Source organism: Hippopotamus amphibius, chromosome 9 (assembly GCF_030028045.1).
Source record: "Hippopotamus amphibius kiboko isolate mHipAmp2 chromosome 9, mHipAmp2.hap2, whole genome shotgun sequence".
NCBI lineage: Eukaryota > Metazoa > Chordata > Mammalia > Artiodactyla > Hippopotamidae > Hippopotamus > Hippopotamus amphibius.
In genome coordinates, this window is record NC_080194.1 from 49,700,755 (window position 1) to 49,722,033 (window position 21,279).

At 38.0% G+C, this 21,279-nt stretch overlaps 1 protein-coding gene across 1 annotated transcript in view; it reads left to right on the forward strand.

The window, feature by feature from the left end:
* The first annotated feature begins 244 nt into the window (after positions 1 to 244).
* MMP7 (matrix metallopeptidase 7) overlaps positions 245 to 21,279 on the forward strand; it is a 47,176-nt gene continuing 26,141 nt past the window's right edge. The window contains exons 1-5 of the mRNA XM_057749412.1: positions 245 to 352; positions 3,273 to 3,499; positions 3,584 to 3,732; positions 5,675 to 5,803; positions 9,385 to 9,546. Of these exons, the coding sequence (XP_057605395.1) occupies positions 245 to 352; positions 3,273 to 3,499; positions 3,584 to 3,732; positions 5,675 to 5,803; positions 9,385 to 9,546 (775 nt within the window). The remainder of the gene's footprint in view (positions 353 to 3,272; positions 3,500 to 3,583; positions 3,733 to 5,674; positions 5,804 to 9,384; positions 9,547 to 21,279) is intronic.

A 21,279-nucleotide genomic window follows, 5' to 3' on the forward strand; every position in this document is an offset into this window, starting at 1 on the left:
AAAAATCCTTTGAAAGACAAATACATTGTGTGCTTCCTGCTAGTAAGGACAGAATAATTCCTCGTTGTCATTAATAAAAGATAACACCTTCAAAGTTCTGTAGACACTAAAAAGAAAGAAAACACTCAAATGAGTCACCTATTTCCACATTCAAGGCTGAGAATCTATATAAATTTCTCCAGCCTCTGGCACAAAACACCAAACCAACCGTAAGTCCGAGAACAATCATCTCTGGACAGCAGCTATGCAGCTGACCATGCTGTGCGCTGTGTGTCCGCTGGCTGGCAGCCTGGCCCTGCCGCTTCCCTGGGAGGCAGAAGGCATGAGTGAGCAGCAGTGGGAACAGGCTCAGGTATGTCACTGGCCCACTCACCTGGGCCTCCACAGGCTGACCATCAGCATTAGGAAGAATGTTTTTAATAACTTTTCTGATTATAAAGGCAGTATACACTTTAATCAAGTAGCTATTAAGAGCAAGCTTTGGAGCCTGCCCAAAGTGAATTCACATTCCACCGCCTCCACTCAACGGCGCAGATGAACGCAGGAATGTGATTAAACTTCTCAGAGCTTCAGTTTTCCAATTTGGAAGTTGGAGAATATAATGATATCAACCAAATGGGGGTGTTGTGAAGCACTTAGAGTACCTGAGACATATTCAGTAAATTGAAGTTGTTATTGCTACTATTATTTATTGTAACGAGATTTTTCTTGTAAAGAGCAGTGTTGCCTCAAGATGAGAACTACTTGTGATAAAGAGCAAAGTGTTGCCTCTTAAGATGAGAACTGCTTGTGATAAAGAGCAAAGTGTTGCCTCTTAAGATGAGAACTGCTTGTGATCAAAAACAGAAAATGAGGATAGAAGTTGCAGCCCTGCCGCTGACAAGCCAATGATGACGGGCAAGGCATGAACTTCTAACTTTGTTTTCTCATCTATCCCATGGAGGTAATACTATTGTGTTTTATACCTCACAGGATTATTCTAGCTAATAAAGGAAGTGGTAAAAATACCCACTATCATGTATGTAACAATTACAGATTATAAAGTACTTCATATACATTGTGTCGTTGAATCCTTAGCTCTATCCTGGGAGAGAGAAGAAACTAAAGCAAAGTTGATTCACATACTTGCTTATTGTAGAGATAAGAGTCAAGGACAAGTTCTGGTTCAAAAATCATGTGTCTCCACTACACTACTTAATGAGTAGCCTAGTAAGTGTAAGTAGTTATTACTTGGTAAAATAATGGGACATCTACTCCTAAGTATTGTTTATAAATTTAAGCTCTGAGGATAAGAAAAGTTGAGTTTTATTTCACACTAACTTTGACTTTTTAAAAGTCCCCATAATGCATTGGATTGAACCATATGAAATTACCAATATTTGACAGGTTTTTTGTCTCCAAAAGAGCAATTTCATATGGTTCCACCTAATGGACTCTACAGAAGGAGTACACTTGCAAGAGTCTCAAGTCCCTTTACCCAGGGTACAGGTTGCCAATAAACCAGAGGGAGGTTCTCTAGGTTTAAAGGAAGGCAGGAAAATTCATCTTAAGGATGCAGAGAGATTTCTCCCAAAGGGTGTCTTTGTAAAGCCTGTCACTCTGGAAGGGATAAAATGAGCTATTTGGTTTTTTTAATAAATTTATTTATTTGTTTATTCTATTTTTATTGGCTGCGTTGAGTCTTCATTGTTGTGTGGGCTTTCTCTAGTTGCGACTAGCAGAGGCTACTATTCGTTGTGGTGCACAGGCTTCTCATTGCGGTGGCTTCCCTTGTTGCAGAGCATGGGCTCTAGGTGTGTGGGTTTCAGTAGTTGTGGAGCATGGGCTCATTAGCTGTGGCTTGTGGGCTCTAGAGAGCAGGCCCAGTAGTGGCTGACGGGCTTAGTTGCTCCGCAACATGCGGGATCTTCCCGGACCAGAGCTCGAACCCATGTTCCCTTGCATTGGAAGGCAGATTTTTAACCACTGTGCTACCAGGGAAGCCCAGGAGCTATTTGTTTTTAAATCAGGGATTAATTCCTAATTGTCATGGGTGAACATAAGTGTTTGTTGTATTGAATAAAACAGTCCTTGGCAACAGGAAGAGAGAGCGCGATATTGCTAAGTTTACTTACATAAAGTGCATACTCCTAAGGGGTTCTCAGACAGGTAACCATTACCACCTACTCTAAATTAGACTGCAAATGAGTGGGCCAATGTTTAAATCATTTCAATGACATTATCACACATTATATAACACTATACATTTTTCTGACGAAATGGGCTTTGGAATCAGAACATGAGTTCAAATACCAGCTCCTCTGGTTACTCATGGGGTGACCTCATGCAAGTTATTTCACTCTTCTGAGCCATGATTCTTCAAAAGTGAAATAAGAAAACAATGTCTTACCCTACTTCACAGGGTGGTTATAGGGTTTAAATAAATATGTAAAGCTCCTGGTATAGTCCCTGCCACTAGTAAGTGCTTAATAAAAGTTCTTGGGAGGCTACTGCTGTTGTTATTTCATTCACTTTCTATTTTTTCCTATTTAGGCTGCTGGACTGCAGTCCTCATGCCCATTCACTAGGGTCCTTTAAGAAATTCCCAGGGACCCAGTTGTACATGGAATACACCTCAGAGATCTGCTTATCCTGCAGCCTCACAAAGTGGGTTTTACTAAGGATTTAACCATGGAAAGACCACTAGCCTCACAGTCAAGAAATTCAGAACCAGTCTGCTACTAACTTAATATATGACCCCGGGGCAAATCATTTCGTTGCTAAGAGTTTTAATTTCTTCACCTGGAGAATACATATATTAAACAAAATAGTGTCATAATATCCTTTCCCAGGACTAGAATGTTAAGACCTTTAACCTCAGCGGGGACCAGATCTCCAGAGAATTTTAGACAGGGCTGGGTGACTTTGGATCTCCCCATAGGGTCTCTGGTGCCAAGGGGAGGCCTCAGTTGTGCCCCTTGAGGGCATGCTGGGTGCTCTTCCTGATTGGCTATTGCAAACAAGTCTATGTTATAAAGTATACAGTGTGTTTCTCCTCAAAACATTTAATGAGATAGAAGAAAAATGGAGGGACTCTTTCCTTTCACTCATGAAATGAAACCAATATTAATTTTTCTTCTCATTAAGGCACTCGTTTTATTTGGTAACTATGTAACTATTCTGCCTTCAGACTACTATTTGGGTCTACAGGAATCAGGCAAAGATGTGCAGACTTCCAAGCTAAAAGAAGACAATAAACAAGAATTACAGATCAATTACTCTCTTTCCAATAGGACTATCTCAAGAGATTTTACCAATCTGACTCAAAAACAAGGGATCCTGATAGTTTAGAAGCCAAGATCAAGCAGATGCAAAAATTCTTTCACCTGCCTATAACTGGAACATTAAGTTCCCGTATTATAGAAATCATGCAGAAGCCCAGATGTGGTGTGCCAGATGTTGCAGAATATTCCCTATTCCCAGATCGCCCAAAATGGACTTCCAAAGTAGTCACCTACAGGTTAGTTTTGCTTTGGCTCATTTTAGCAGAAACAATAAAGCCTATTTCCTAAAAGATTAAATATTGTTTTCTGTTTGCTACCAGGATCATGTCATATACTGAAGACTTACCACATGTCATAGTGAATCAATTAGTAGCAAAGGCCTTCAGCATGTGGAGCAAAGAGATCCCACTGAGCTTCAAGAGAGTTAGATGGGGGATTGCTGATATCATGATTGGCTTTGCAAGAGGAGGTAAGGAAGATTCTTGCAGGCTGATCCTGTTGCTATTTTGCTTGTTGTTTATATCCATGCCCTCCTCTTTCCAAGATTTAAAATTTTTAATGATATAGATAGATGATAGATAGATAGATGATAGATAGATCTCATTAAAGATTAATGGAAATAGATATATAGATATTTAGATATCAATGTTATTACACTTTATCCATTAACTTAAAGCCACTTTTTATAGCAGAAGATGGCAAACTATGGCCCATGAGCCAAATCTGTAAATAAATATTTATTAGAACACAGCCGTGGTCCTTCATTTACCTGTTGTCTATCAGTGCTTTGGGGCTACAATGGCAGACTTCAGTAATTGTGACATAGATCCTCAAGCCCACAGATCTGGTCCTTTACAGAAAATGTTTGCCAACCTCTGTTTCATAACATGAATCATGATACACATATACAAGTGTGAGTCAAAAATTATCTGCACTTTGGCTGTAGACTTTATTTTAATTAACTTTTAGAAAAGACAAATATATCATTTTTTTGACATCATCTCCTTGCTTTTCAATACACTTTGTCCATCTGTCAACAAGCTTTCATATTCCCTCATTAAAAAATGTTTTAGGCTGAACTGCAAGCCACAAATGCACCACTGTCTTCACTTCTTCATCAGAAGTGAATCTTCATCTTCATAGGGCTGCTTTCAGGGGACCAAGCAGATGAAAGTCCGATGGAGCAAGATCAGGACTATAGGGAGGATGCTTTGACACCTCAACATGAAGTTTCTGCAGTGTCCACAGTGTGGGCAGAACTGTGCAGATGTGCACACCCTCAGACCACAAAAAACAAATCACTGGACTCTGCTCTTCTTTCATGCAAACCACAAGTGGGGCATCCATTTTTGCTTGCACCACAGTTACAAATGAACTGATGTAATAGCACTGACTGAGGAGACAGTAGCCTTGAACAGGAAGTGCTGATAAGACAGTGCAGCCAACAGAAGTTTTAATATAACCAGACCGTGGATAATTTTTGACTCACCCTTGCATATGTATATATATAGGACAATTTAAAATATACCTTAACTAACATCAACATTCAACCAAAAGAAAATGTTACAGATTCCAAAGGCCTTAGGTGGTCTCCAAGAAGCAAACAGCTCCTGTGGCCTATTGCCAATACCCTTCATGTCGTAAAAAGTAGAAAATAGAGAACTTTCATATTAGAGGACTTAAGGAGATATAACCCACATACATGAACTGCTATTAATTGCTGGTGTTTCATGGTGCAAATTTAGAGGAAGATGTTGCTCTTTTTAGCCTGCTTTAATGTTACGCTTCTTGGGTGTTGTGAATTTAGCTGCAATTTGAGCTTCAACCACAATATCAACAAGACTGAAGAAAATTTTACAGAAGGCACTGATGACGGCACTCCATGTTTTTCAAGAACCAGATAAACTGGATATGGCCTGACACCAATTTGAAAATCAATGTCTCTGCATCACAAATAAAAGCACTATCAAAATCTATTTTAAGACACCTTGAGCCCAGTTCTTCAAGAGACTGTCTACTATGCCCACAAAGAATAAGCTGGGTTTTTAACAAAACTTATACTAAATGGTAAGCAATTACCTGCTAAATCCAGTACTGAAACTCATTCTCCACACTGCCTCCATCCAGCAAAGCAAAATGATCAAATTTAACACTGAGATGCCATCATAAGTAGGACGTGAATGTATTTAAAGGCCATATGGGTAAGCTTTCAGCATATGGTGGTTATCAGGGGTGAGCAGCAGTTCCATGAAAGAAAAAGTTCCTGCAACAAACACTCAGACCACCCTGTTTGCTCAGCTGACTGCTTGGGCTGATCTTTCCAACCTCAATAATCATATACTGTAAACTAAAAGATGAAACAACTGGAGATAAATTCAATCACTAAAAGCAATCACCCTTTTTTCTTTCAGCTCACGGAGACCCCTACCCATTTGATGGACCAGGAAACACACTGGCTCATGCCTTTGCACCTGGGCTAGGCCTGGGTGGAGATGCTCACTTTGATGAGGATGAACGCTGGACTGATGGTAGCAGTATAGGTACAGCATCCCATATGTCTTCCGTTATACACCCTTTTTAAAATCCTGAACTTCTTATATCTTAACTATCTTTAATTTGAGAATTGCTTTGATTAATAATAGTTATTGAGCCCTTGCTAACTGCCAACCTCTGTACTATGTGCTTTAAATGTATTATTGCATTTAATATGATTATAATGCTCCAGATGCTCAGGCGACAGAGTCAAGCAAAGTTGGGTTCAACACTGTCCCTCTACCAATTACTCACTGCGTGTCTTTGGGCAAGTTATTTAACCTCTCTGAGCCTCAGTTTCCTCATCTATGAAATGGGACTGTAAGTAATTCCCTCCTAACAGGATTGTTATTTTAATTAAATGATGTAACGCTGATGTAGTGCTTAGCACAGTGCTTTGAATATATTACTAATTCAGTAAATTAGAACTTTTGTATATATCCCCAAAATAAGTTTTTTAATTGAAGGAGAAAGAAGAGCAAAGACTATGATATTTGAGAATTATATACAATTCTGATATTATCCACTATTGTTTGAAAAAACCCACACCATAATCCAGCCCATTGTATTTATCACTTTACAAAGTAGAAGACTGTAGACAAAACAGAACACTAATGAAGAGAAGCTCCAGATAAATAATCCTAATTGGAGACAATGCTTCAAAAATAACTTGGTTACTAACTGGCCCTGAAGGTGAAATGAGCACTTGGGTTTGGCACTGGGAATTCACCACCATAGTGATACCTTGCTGTGAAATCTAACCTATAGAAAATTTTGACACTGCTTCCATTTCACATCTTGCATATCTTTTTCATTCTTCCTTCTTGCCACTCAAGGTAGGCTAAGCACAGCTTCCTTCAATCTAATGCACTACAGTTGGAACTCTGACCACTCAAACTCACACACTCACACCTTACCCCTTATTTGCAAAGCCTTTCTATGAGTCTGAGGGAGAGAGAGCATATATATAAGACACGTTAACAAATCAAAAGCAAATCCCAACATCGCCTGGAGTTCCTGCCTTACAATCGTGCTTTCTCAAAGCCAACTTTCTCTCTCCTGCTATTCAAAGTCAGTATCATTTATTGAACAACCATTATTTTCCAGATATGGGGAAACTCAGGTTATTATGACAAATCTACAAGGTAGGAATTATTACTTCCATTTAACACATGAGGACCTGAGACTCAGCAATACCCGTTAGTTTGTCCAGAGTTGTCCTGCTGGTAAGTAGCAGAGCTGGGTTTCAGACCCAGGTCTTTTTGGGAGATTGGGATTGCCAAGTATACATTCCTAATAAGAAAAAAAAAATCAAATTGTACACTTTAAATATATGCGGTTTATTGCATGTCAATTATATCTCAATAAAAGTTCTTTTAAAAAAAAACAGGTCTTTCCTGTATGCAGAAAACTATAAGACACGGATGAAAGAAATCAAAGATGATACAAACAGATGGAGAGACATACCATGTTCTTGGATTGGAAGAATCAACATTGTGAAAATGACTATACTACCCAAAGCAATTTACAGATTCAACGCAATCCCTATGAAATTACCGATGGCATTTTTCACAGAACTAGAACAAGAAATCTTATGATTTGTATGGAAATGCAAAAGACCCCGAATAGCCAAAGAAATCTTGAGAAGGAAAGATGGAGTTGGTGGAATTAGGCTTCCTGACTTCAAACTATACTACAAGACCACAGTGATCAAGACAGTATGGGACTGGAACAAAAATAGAAAGGAAGATCAATGGAATAGAATAGAGAACCCAGAGGTAAACCCAAGCACATATGGGCACCTTATCTTTGACAAAGGAGGCAAGAATATACAATGGAAAAAAGACAGCCTCTTCAATAAGTGGTGCTGGGAAAATTGGACAGCAACATGTAAAAGAATGAAATTAGAACACTTCCTAACACCATACACAAAAATAAACTCCAGATGGATTAAAGACCTACATGTAAGGCCAGACACTATAAAACTCTTAGAGGAAAACATAGGCAGAACATTCTATGACATACATCAAAGCAAGATCCTTTTTGACCCACCTCCTAGAATAATGGGAACAAAATCAAGAATAAACAAATGGGACCTAATGAAACTTAAAAGCTTTTGCACAGTGAAAGAACCATAAACAAGACAAGAAGACAACCCTCAGAATGGGAGAAAATATTTGCCAACAAAGCAACAGAGAGAGGATTAATCTCCAAAATATGCAAGCAGCTCATGCAGCTTAATACCAAAAAAGCAAATAACCCAATCCACAAATGGGCAGAAGACCTAAATAGACATTTCTCCAAAGAAGACATAAAGATGGCCAACACACACATGAAAAGATGCTCAACATCACTAATCATTAGAGAAATGCAAGTCAACGCCACAATGAGGTATCATCTCACACCAGTCAGAATGGCCATCCTCAAAAAATCTTGAAACAATAAATGTTGGAGAGGGTGTGGAGAAAAGGGAACTCTCCTGCACTGTTGGTGGGAATGTAAGTTGGTACAGCCACTATGGAAAACAATTTGGAGGTTCCTTAAAAAACTACAAATAGAACTACCATATGATCCAGCAATCCCACTCCTGGGCATATACCCAGAGAAAACCATAATCCAAAAAGAAACATGTACCATAATGTTCATTGCAGCACTATTTACAATAGCCAGGACATGGAAGCAACCTAAATGCCCATCAACAGATGAATGGATAAAGAAGATGTGGCATGTATATACAATGGAATATTAGCCATAAAAAGGAATGAAATGAAGCTATATGTAATGAAATGGATAGACCTAGAGTCTGTCATACAGAGTGAAGCCAGAAAGAGAAAAACAAATACCGTATGCTAACTCATATATACAGAATCTAAAAAAAAAAAAAAAAAAAAATGGTACTGATGAACCCAGTGACAGGGCAAGAATAAAGATGCAGATGCAGAGAATGGACTGGAGCATACGGGGTTGGGGAGGTGGGGGACAAAGGGGAAGCTGGGACGAAGTGAGAGAGCAGCATAGACATATTTACACTACCAACTGTAAAATAGCTAGTAGGAAGTTGCTATATAACAAAGGGAGATCAACTCGACGATGAGTGATACCTTGGAAAGCCAGGACAGGGAGGGTGGGAGGTAGTTGTGGGAGGGAGGGGATATGGGCATATATGTATAAATACAGCTGATTCACTTTGGTGTACCTCAAAACCTGGTACAAGAGTGTAAAGCAATTATACTCCAACAAAGAGCTTAAAAAAAAAAAAGCTCTTTATATTTATAAGCCTCTGCTTTCTACTACTGAATACTGCTATCTGAGTGATTATATAAGAAGCAAATAGGCAGAAAACATTATGGTTTTTTTTAAAAAAAAAAAAAAAAAAACAGAAATGGTGATGAGATTTAAGCACTACTATTCTGATTCCTCTTCTAAACCCTCCCTCCTTGAGAAGGCCTGGAAACAAATAAGCAAACTATGGAGGATTTAAAGAGTTAGGTATTTTATAGTTATTTTATTTTTTATTATTGTCTATTTTCATTTTATTTTATGTATATAGTTATTTTTACAGTTACTATATGTCTCTCTTTGGTTGCAGGAATTATCTTCCTGTATGTTGCAGCTCATGAACTCGGCCATTCCTTGGGCCTGGATCATTCGTCTGATCCTAATGCTGTGATGTATCCAACCTATGGAGAAGGAGAGTCCAAGAATTTCAAACTTTCACAGGATGATATCAACGGAATTCAGAAATTATATGGTAATATTGATTTCCATATTTCCATAAGGAAACATTGAACGAGAAAGACTGGGAAATAGGTATTTAGTTGGAAAAACACACTGAAACTTTCATATCTAAAAGCCTATTAGGGGAGAAATTTGAGATGTTAGATTCTTGAAATTTAATCAGGCTATTTTATACCTGATTAAGATTTTAAGTTTTCAGTAATATAGTACCATTTGGTGAAATTGTGAAAATGACACTATCAAGGGTTTGTTTTTTTCTTTTTTTTTTTAAGCTGCCACTCACTCTTCTTTCTTGCTCAGTTCAAATACTTTAGGGGAGTCTCCTCCCATAGGGATGGACTGAGGAATATAACACCTTCCTCCATAGCTTTCACTCCAAAGGATTTGGCCCTAGGTGATTAAAAGTGACCCAATTTTTCCTGCCTTCATATATGCATGGGGAAAAGGGTTAACCATCGACAGTGACTTCTTATAATTGCTGGTCATGACGTGTATAAATATCCCATGTCCCAATCTACACTTTTTTGTTTTAATCGTTCCAAATTCAATTTAAAAGAATAAACTGATTTGTATTTGCTTGATCAAGTCAGAAAGAGTAAGGTGAGAAAGGAATCGAAGGACAAGGATAAAAAGCCATGTCTCTAGATGAAGATCAGACAAGTAAGAATTGAAATAGCTAAATACATCATTCAAGGACAAGAGCCTGCTGAGTTCTTGAACAAAGATTCCAAGCCAGGGCTGCATGATTTCGCACTCTTTCTACTACATATTTCAGCCTATCACTACTTCATATGCTTTTAAAAGCAATTTGGAAAAGAGAATACAGGCAGAATGATATCTTTAAGTATACAGATATAATTAAACCTTTCCGGCAAAATATCGGGATAATAAGAATACAGGGCAAAAAGAGCATCTAAGAGTCTTTGAATGTTCAGAAGAGCAATGAAAGTGCTTCCACATAATAAATAATGTAATATCCTCAGGGGGAATTACTCCCGTAGGATAATGGATTTAAGCTATCAGTTGAACCTATAACTTATTATCAATCTGCATCTCCCAAACTGTGTTCCCAGAACACTGGTCCTACCAGACAATTCCCCAAAAAAAGATCCTTTGGAGAAACAAGTTCAAAAACCACTACCTACTCTATTTCAGGTGCACAGGATGTTAAAGAGGACCTAACAAACTCTCATTTAACAGTGCTTCCTAAATTATAATCCTTTTTGTGGTACACCCATTGAGCCCTCTCAGAATAGCATTTCAGAGAACATATTTTGGAAAATACCGTTAACTATACTTCAAAGTTCTGACTTAAGGAGCTGCTGTTGTCCAAAAAAGTTCACGAAACACTGACAATTGTTGGTATTGTCCAGTTTTGTTGCACAATCACCAACAAAACAGAAGATAGTACATCCCCTGACATAAAACCACAGAACTCACAGGATACTCTATGCCGTGCATAACTATCTTTGAACCTTAAGAAAATTAGAAAGAGACTGAAAAAGATTCTGAGGCAGGCTGATTCGATTTAACATAAACAGATGGACTGGTGCATTAAATCCTTAAGTATTAGACAGTGAGGTGCCTCTGGTCAAAGCTGGAAAGAGGTAGCTTCTGGACAAATGAAAGTAAGATTTAATTACATAGGTTTTAAATGTAGGGAGTTCATTAATCCAAGAAGTGATGTGAGCAGAAAATATAAATTCAAAAGAATGTGATTAAACTCATGGATGTAAAATTCCCTATGTTCTTTTCAGAATAATAAAAATAATAGCTAAAATGCATCAAGTTTTTAGAGGGTACCAGGCATTTCATGTGCAACAGCTTATTTAATTCAACAATCCAGTGAGTTGTTACTGCCCTCATTTTACAAATTGGTAATCTAACATGAAGAGAGGCTAAGTAATAACTTATCCAAGATCACACAGCTGGTAAAATGACAGAGTGCAAAGACAGGGTACAAAGATATCTGATCACCCAGGGCCTACACTCTATACCTTTTTAGCCTTTGGAGGTTGTTCTTCTGAATCTTTGTCCTAGGCACAGAAGACTGGGCTGGGTGAATGATGGACTATACGTACTGCGCCATTTCTTGTGTTTTTATAGTCTTAGGATTTTTTTAATATGTTTTATACATTGTCAGAATGTTCTTATTTTGTGTCTTAACAGGAAAGAGAGATGATTCAAGCAATAATTAGAAACTTCAAGGAGAACACATATTCATTCATTAGATTCTACGTAGTGGTTCCCAACCAGAATTAATAAACACTGTTCCTACAGTCCATTAAACACTTACTGCCTCCATCCTTGTATTGTGGTTGGTTTTTATATGTCTTTCTCTCCCTCTTGGGATAAACTCCTTTGTGACATTACTATGTCTTACTCACCTGACTCTCCTCAAGCCACATGCACTTGGTGGATGCCAATAAATGTCGAACACATAGATAAATAAAATTTTTATCCCATGGTAAAATGATTTCTATTTGGAAGTACTGTTTTTGTGGCAAGAGAAGTCATGCTATACAATGAAATCAAAGACTAACACCAAAAAAAAAAAAAATTAAATAACCCCACCACATTATTTTGTGTCCTCAGCTGCACCTCACCCTATCACCACATGAGTAAAAGGTATAGTATAGTACAGTATACTATAGTATAACCCAAGATAGTGTAGCCCAAAGGTACAATAAGTTCCCCTCATCCTTTGGTCCAAGCTCTCACTCTGAGTATTCTGGGAAGTCCCATTCTTCCCACAAAAGGTGTGTGAGTTCCCAAGGATATACATTCTCATAGTCACGTTTCTGCCCCTGACCTGACTTCACTGCATTTCTCCCACTACAGCTACTCTGTGTTCCCTTTCCTCCTCCCTATAACAACCCAGATATCAATCTCAGCCTCTTCTCTTTTACTTTCGCCAAAACAGTCCCACAAGCTCTTGTGAGATTGTTGACATTGCTAAAGATTTGCATCAACAGTGAAATTTTACACTGCACAAGGACAATGAAATTGAACAAAACTCAAGTTGGATATTACCCGCATCTTTCACGTCTTTTACCCATCCCAGCATCAGGAATTTTCCACTGGCCACCTACCTCTGCAGGCTCCAACCTCCTACCACATCTCTCCCTAATCCTCAGAAACTCTAAACCCCAGTCTTTCTGGCTTCCCTCAGAAACTCATTTCCTGAGGTTCAAGTAGCTCTCCCTTTCTGTGCACAGAGACTAGTGTGTTTCTGTGGGGAAAACACTATGCAGTGCTTAACACTTTAGCAGGACACAGAGTAGGCAAAGCCTTTCCCATTTCAGCCATTCCTCCTCCACACTTCCTACACCCATGCGTAGTTTTCTCTACAAATAGAGGGGTGAATAATTGGAATTTACTTTCTTACTGATACAAATTATGCCACACATAAGCACCCTGAAAAGATGCATTCATTTTTTTTTTAATTTCATGTAAAGATTTTTTTCACCCAAAATGGATCAATAATCCAAAACTCAGAAATACCACCAAAACCATTAGGAAGCCATTCCAGGGACAGATAAAATAAGGGGGGATTCTACAACCTAGACAAAATGAGGTATATATTCAAAGACTCTTTTAAAACATAAGGGAATAGGTCTATAATAAAAATGAAGTGGAAGATAGAAGTCATTCAATTTAAGTTCCTCATTTTGTAGATGATAAAACAGATCAAGAGAGGTTAAATGATTTTCATAAATTTCACAGTTAAAAAAAATGTGTCCTGTGATTAAAGCATTTTGTTTATTTGTTGCCTGTTTGCATTTTGGTTTGGGCAGCAGAAGGTCGTATCTATCTCGCAGCTGAAATGGAAGTTAATTGTTTTTACCTCCCCAGCATCCCTTCACCCTACTTTTGGAGATAGGGACTGTCTTTCCCCTTTGTATATTGTCTTAGTGAGACATTACTTGTATGCCACAGGCTGCCAGGGCTGAGAAGGGAGTACAGGACCCCAGTATGGCCTAGGACACTCCCCTGAAAACACCAGAGGCTGATTCACCCTGGCAGTGGGTTTTGGAGACACTGCCTATTCATTCCTGCACCCAGATAAACCTCTGAAGCTGCCTTGGGTCCTGTCCTACAAATAGCTTAGGTACAAGGCTTCTCTTCCAGGTTTTGCAGCTGACTGCATTGCCTTCCAATAAATTTTTTGTCTTTTGCTTATGTTAGCCAGAGTCAGTTTAAGTCTGTTGTTTGCAAATTCCAGACACACTAGTTTGACTGGCTACCCTATGGTATCTGATATATGGCTTGGTATGTATCTCACCACATACTCCAATCTTAACCATATGAAGTTAAGCTCTAACTGAGCATAGAAGCTGAATTTTCTTATTCCTATCCACAAAGCATAAACCTGAATTCTAAATAGAAATTTTGCCTAGAAAATAAGGACCCATGTTCTTTGTGTGTGTGTGTGGTAAAATACATATAACATAAAATGTACCATCTTATCCATTTTTAAGTGTACAGTTCAGTACACAGTACTTCAGTATTAAGTATATTCCCATTGTTGTGCAAGGATAGATGTTCTTACCCTCAGCACTATTAGAACAGTCAACCGAGTAATTCTTTGTTAGAGGCTATTCTGTGAGTTATAGGATGCTCAGCAGCATCCCCTGGCCTCTTCCCACTGATGCCAGTAAAACATCCTCAGTCATGGCAACCAAAGATGCTTTCAGACTTTGCCAAATGACCCCTAAGGGGCAAACAGCCCCCAATTGAGATCCATGGAGTTAAAGAAAATAAACTCTTGTTTCATTGCATTATGCTCATGTCCCTTTTTATCTTTTTTTCATCCCTACCATCTGCTAATCCTGTGCCATCCCGTGGGAAAGGAAAACCATAAAGGATTGATGTGGCTTTGTCTGTTTTCGACACTTACTTGAGGAAAGGATTGTCATATTTTAAGGAATAAAACCAACGGTACGCCAAAGCCAAGAAGCTGTATATTTATAGAAGTTCACAAAACTTGTCTGTATTTTGTCAATTACTTTTATTGTTATCTTTCTAATTTTAATTTCCAACTTCAGATTAAGATAGAGGCCTGAGCCCATGAATTTGTCTCACTCCCCTCTGAGTTTCCGTTTAAGAGGTAGTAAGTCAATAAAACAGAATAGGGGGAGGTCTCTCCATGGACAAGGAATTTCAATGAATTTCTGAAGACCTAACACAGCTGATAGGTGAAACATATCAGACACAGCCTGGAGTATATGAAGAGGTCTCAAGTGGAAATGGGAGTTAACTATGGTTACAGGATGAAATACAAATTTGATCCATCATGACAATGTAAAAATGTAGGAAGCTGGAGCACATTACCAATTTCACATATTGTTAAACATACATGTTTATATATTAACACTGCAAAAAATAATATGACATCTTGCAATTGGGGCTGGCAGTTCTCCAGGAGAAGATCTGGGTTTGCTTTTGCCAATCACATGGAGCCCTATCAACTTGAGATCACTATTAAATCATTTGCTCAGAGTTGTTTAGACCACACTGTTCATGTGAATTCAGTCAGCAAATCCATAGGAGTACCAGCTTGGAGACCACATAGTCAGGTTGTATGGTCTTTTCCTCCCAGTACTATGACTGAGGCAGCCATGTGCCCTGCTGCATTGTTGGTATAGCAGGTTTATTTCTCTTTTATACTTGCACTGAAAAAGCAGCCATTGGGTGTCCCAGCTTTACGTCAGGATCCCCTGTTAGATTCTGCTTCTTGACCATATTTTCTTCTTTAATAGCACACAAAGAGATGGTTCGTTCTGTAATAGATGACATTTTAATTCACTGAAATGTGCTAATTGGAATATCAAGTTTAGATGTAGTATGTAAAAAGAGACAAAACTTTGTCATCTTCCCTGATTGTAAATGTCAGTTTTCCAGAACCGTTGATTTCTTATCAGTCTTTTTAGGGATAAACACAAATAACAGTCACCTTCAGGATGGTGGCCACTTTCCCTGACAGTTCTTATTCTCTGAGAAGTGCCATTGACCCACAGTGGACTTTGGGCAGCAAGTGTATACTATCCCACCTCCTGCCATGGTTGTCTGGAGCAAGGGCAGACACCCACCTTAGGCAAGGCCCTTTAGGTACATTCTCCAGGGGGACTGTGATTTCACTCATTTATTCAATAATATTTACTGAGTGTTTACCATGTTCCAGGCACTGTTTAACCTTGAGGATATAATTCCAAACAAAGCAAGTCACTGTGCACATGTATCCCACCACTCACCATAAACAATGAACCCAGAGACTGGGACTTCTGAGCTGAGTCTTGTTCATGGTGAGAGTCTATAGGAAAAATCCACAAATTTCTGTGGCTAAAGATCCCAGAAATTCTGTAATGCTTTCCTTTCCCAGGGCCTGATTGTTCAATAGTTTCCTGGATTCCATAAGGCATTCTAATGTCCTTCCAGTAAATCTCCTACTCAACTAAGCTAATACCAAAACAAGCAAGTCCAACAATTAAGAGAAACAGTATAATACAGGCATCCTCTTCCTCTCTTCACTAGCATTATCTATCATTTTTGCCATGCAACCTTCCAGAAAAATGGAGTCCAACAATACAGAACAAAGAGCAGATCAAAAGTGACTGAAGTGGTGTAGACTGTGCCACTGGTTCCTCTATTGTAGAACGAACCAGTGTGAAGCTAACCAAAGCTGCCCTTACTTTGTGGTCACTGCCATTGTTGTTAATGTAAAAATAATGATATGTCATGAAAAGAACACGAGCTGTGTCTGAAGCTCTGTTTTGATCCCAGCTATGCTCTAACAGGTAGTAAGGAAGTCTCAGGCCTCCTTATCTTCTCTTGGCTGTAGGCTCTCCTTTGTTTTAATTCTCTCACTTCATAAAGCAGGACTTAAGATCTAGAATTCAAAGATCAACTAAGGTTTCACTCTTGACTAAATTTACCTATCAATTTGATCAGGAAAAACAAGGATATAAAGGCACATGTGTGCCATCAGAATTACCCATTGAGGATCTACAAGAGAAACAACCCCAGCTTATAGCACTCAAGGCAGATACAAAATATATATATGTATATACATAGGCATCACCTCTCCTTCACCTGGCAACTCCTACAGTTCTTCACACCTCAGCCTTGACATTCCCATGCCCAAAAGACCTCCACTTGACCTCACACTCCCCTACACCTGCCTAGCTGCCCCTCTTAAGCCCTCCATGGTACCAAACATGTACCCCTCACAGTCATCTTTTATCTCACTAACTTATAATCTTCTGATGAATTATGCAGTCTCTACTAGGTTGTTAGCTCTTTGGTGAAATGCTTTTCTTTAAAGAAAAATTTTTCCTGAAATTAAATGAAATTTTCACTCACAGAGACCTCTCATTTAGGTTGTATCCAAATTAATAAATCATTCAAACGCTTCAAAAACACATATACATTAGACATTATACATTAGAATGTAATTGGTTTGATGTCCTTGAAATTAAGAAAAAAATGGAACTTTACAAAGAAGCACAGAGGAGGATTCTGGAAAGATGGTGAAGTAGAAAGCCTCAGAAATATGTCTCCCCACCTAGACAAAATTTGCACTGGCAAACTCTATCTCATTTGGAACTCTGGAGTCTATTGAAGGCCTTAAACTTCCAGGGGAAGTAAATTATTGACAGTAAATTATAATCAATATTGATCAATTTTGGCTTTTAGTATATTAGTAACTAACCACCTCTCAGCCTCACAGCAGGCAGCTGTGCACAGCTGTGCCTGGAGCAGCCTGTACACAGTTTGCACACAGCTGTAGGATGAGAAGTTCCTCCAAACATTAGAGATTTGATATCTGATCACTGACTGCTGCTTCTGTCCACAGAGGTGCAGACAAAAAAGCAACAGCCATTGTGGTTGCAACCCCCTCCATTATTACAAGTCCCTCCTCCTCCTGCCAAAGTGACTTCCAGGTGATTTAAAGTATCAGTGACTTTTTTCTCCCTCATTTTTGTTTTTTTTTTTTTCCCTATTGGGAACCAGACAGAAGACTAGGAAATTCAAAAGCAACTGCAAATATAGGGAGAATTAGAAAGTTATCACGCATGCTCTGGAGAAGGTGCAGGTGCAGAAAAGACCTGATAAAAGTTTAAGTTTGTGCCTCAGGCAGCTCCTTGGCACAGAGATAGTCTATAACAATAAAAATAAAATAAAATAAACAAAAACAGAAAAACAGCCTACATTGTGAAAGGAGGAGAATCAGATTTCCAGAGTTACCACATCATTAGATTCAAAGGTTCACTTTTCAACAACAACAGCAAAGAAAAAAAATCACAAGGCATTCAAAGAATCTACAATGTATGACTCATTCAAAGGCAAAAAATAAACTAACAAAAACTGTCTCTGAGAAATACCTGATTGGTGGACTTATTTAAAAAAAAACTGGGGCTTCCTAGGTGGTGCAGTGGATAAGAATCTGCCTGCCAATTCAGGGCACAAGGGTTTGATCCCTGCTCCAGGAAGATCCCACTTGCCTCTGAGCAACTTAGCCTGTGCGCCACAACTATTGAGCTTGCACTTTAGAGCCCATGAACCACAACTACTGAGCCCGTGTGCTGCAACTACTGAAGCCCACACACCTAGAGCCCATGCTCCTCAACAAGAGAAGCCACCACAATGAGGAGCCCACAATGAAGAGTAGCCCCCACTCACCACAACTAGAGAAAGCCTGTGTGCAGCAACCAAGACCAAACACAGACAGTAAATAAATTAATAAATAAATTTATTTAAAAAAACTATAGCTGGTGGATTTATTAAGAAAAAATTTTAAAGCAACTATCTTAAAAATTATCAAAGAAGACCTGGGGAAAGTCAAGAGAACAATGTATGAACAAAATGGAAATATCAATAAAGAAATATTGAAAAGAAAACCAAAAAGAAATTCTGGAGCTGAAAAGTAAAATAACTGAAATTTTAAAATTCACTAGAGTAATTCAAAGGTAGATTTGAGCAGGTAGAAGAAAGAACCAGCAAACTTGAAAACAGGGCAATGGAAATTATTAACTCATAGGAACAGAAGGAAAAAAGATTGAAGAAAAGCAACCATCAAATAGACGAACATACACACTGTGGGAGTCCCAGAAGAGAGGAGGGAAAAGGACGTAGGAAATATTTGAAGAAATAATGGCCAACAACTTCCCAAATTTGATGAAAGACATGAATAGAAACATCAAATAAACTCAACAAATTCCAAGTAGATAAACTTAAAGAAAATCACACCAAGACACTTTCAATTAAACTGAAATGCAAAGGCAAAGAGGGACTCTTGAAAACAACAAGAGAGAAGCAACTCATCATATATGAGGGATCCTCCATAAGATTATACGCAAATTTCTCATCAGAAATTTTGGGTATCAGAGGCATTGAGCTGATATTTCAAAGGGCTAAAAGGAAAAAAAAAAAAACCTATCAACCAAGAACCATACATCTGGTGAAACTGTCCTTCAAAAGTGAGGGAAGGGAATTCCCTGGGGCTCCAGTGGTTAGGACTTAGGGCTTTCACTGCCCTGGGCACAAATTCGATCCCTAATAATGGAACTAAGATCCCACAAGCTGCATGGCATGGCCAAAAAAAGAGAAAAATTAAGACATTACCAAATAAACAAAAGCAGAAGGAGTTCCTAACTACTAGATCTGCCCTGCAAGAAATTGTTATAGGTGACCTGTAGATTGAAGTGAAAGGACAGTAACTCAAAGCCATAGGAATAAATAAAGATCTCAGTAATGTAAATATATGACCATTGTTATAACAATGTTGTGTAACTGCACTTTTGTTTTCTACATGACTTAAGAGACTAATATTTTTTAAATTATTAGTCTAAAGCTAGTATTACTGCAACTTCGGTTTGTAACTCCACATTGTTTTCTACATAAGAGATTTTTAAAATTACAAGTTTATATTTTGGGACACACAATTGTATAAAAATGTAATATTTTGACATCAACAACTGAAAGGGGTGGAGATAGAGCTGTTAAAGGAGAAAAGTTTTTGTATGTTATTGAAATTAAGCAAGTATAAATTAAAATTAGAGTGTTATAACTATAGGATGTTAAGTGTAATCCCCATGGTAACCACAAAGAAAAGAGCTCAATAACATACACAAAGGAAATGAAAAAGGAATTTAAATATTTCACTACAAAAAAAGCAGCTAAACATAAAAAAAGACAGTAATGCAGGAAATGAGAAACAAAGATTATAAGGCATATAGAAAACAAATAGCAAAATGACAGAAGTAAGTCCCTCCTTGTCAGTAATTACTTTAAATGTAAATAGATCAAACTCTCTAATCAAAAACAGAGATTGGCAGAAGGGATTTTAAAAAATATGATACAACTATGTACTCTCTACAGGAGACTCACTTTAGATCCAAAGACATAAATAGGTTGACAGTGAAAGGATAGAAAAGGGTATTCCATGCAAATAGTAACCAAAAGAGAGCAGAAGTGGCTATACTAATAGCAAATAAAATATACTTTAAATCAAAAAATTTACAAGAGTCAAAGAAGAACATAATGTATTAACAAAAGTTCAATGCAGCAAGTTTATATAAGGAGTTCCCTGGTGGTCTAGCGGTTAGCATTCGGCACTTTCACTGCCATGGCCCAGGTTCAATTCCTGGTTGGGGAATTAAGATCCCACAAGCCATGAGGTGCAGCCAAAAAAGAAAAAAGATTATTTAACAATTATAAACATTTGTATATCTAATAACAGATCATCAAAATATATAAAACAAAAATTGACAGAATTGAAGGAAGAAATAGATAGTTCTGCAATAATAATCGAAAACTTTAATGCCTCACTTTCAACAATGGATAAAACAACCAGACAGAAAGAAGATAAGTAAGGAGATAGAGGACTTGAACAACACAATAAACAAACTAGATTGAAGAGAAATATACAGAACACTCTATACAACAGCAGAAGACACATTTTTCTCATGTACACGTAGGATATTTTCCAGGACATGTGATCATATACTAGGTCACAATAAGTCTCAATAGATTTTTAAAAGATGGATATTATATAAAGTATCTTCTCAGACTACAACAGAATGCAGTTAGAAATCAATAACAGAAATGAAACTTGAAGATATACAAATTTGTGGAAATAAAGCAACATACTTTTTTAAAAGCCAATGGATCAAAGAAGAAATCACAAGAGAAATTAGAAAATACTTAAATATGAATGAAGGTGAAAATACAGCATACCAAAACTTTTGGGATGCAGCCAATAGAGTGTTAAGGGGGAAATTTACAACTATAAGTGCTTACATTAAAAAACAACAAATATCGCAAGTCAAAAATTTAACTTTACAACTTAAGGAACTAGAAAAAGGAGAATAAACTAAGCCAAAGTTAGCAGAAGGAAAGATATAATAAAGGTTTGAAGAGAGAAATGTGAAATAGACAATAGAAAAATAATATAGAAAATCAGTGAGGCCAAAAGTTGGCTCTTAAAAAAGATCAACAAATGCAAAGCTGTAGAGCCATTTTGGAAGAGAGTTTGGTGGTTTCTCACAAAACTCAACATACTCTTACCATATGATCCAGCAATCGCACTCCTTGTTATACACCCCAAAAAGTTTAAAACTTAAAAACCTGCACATGGGGACTTCCCTGGTGGCACAGTGGTTGAGTCCTCCTGCCAATAGAGGGGACACGGGTTTGATCTTTGGTCCAGGAAAATCCCACATGCCACGGAGCAACTAAGCCAGTG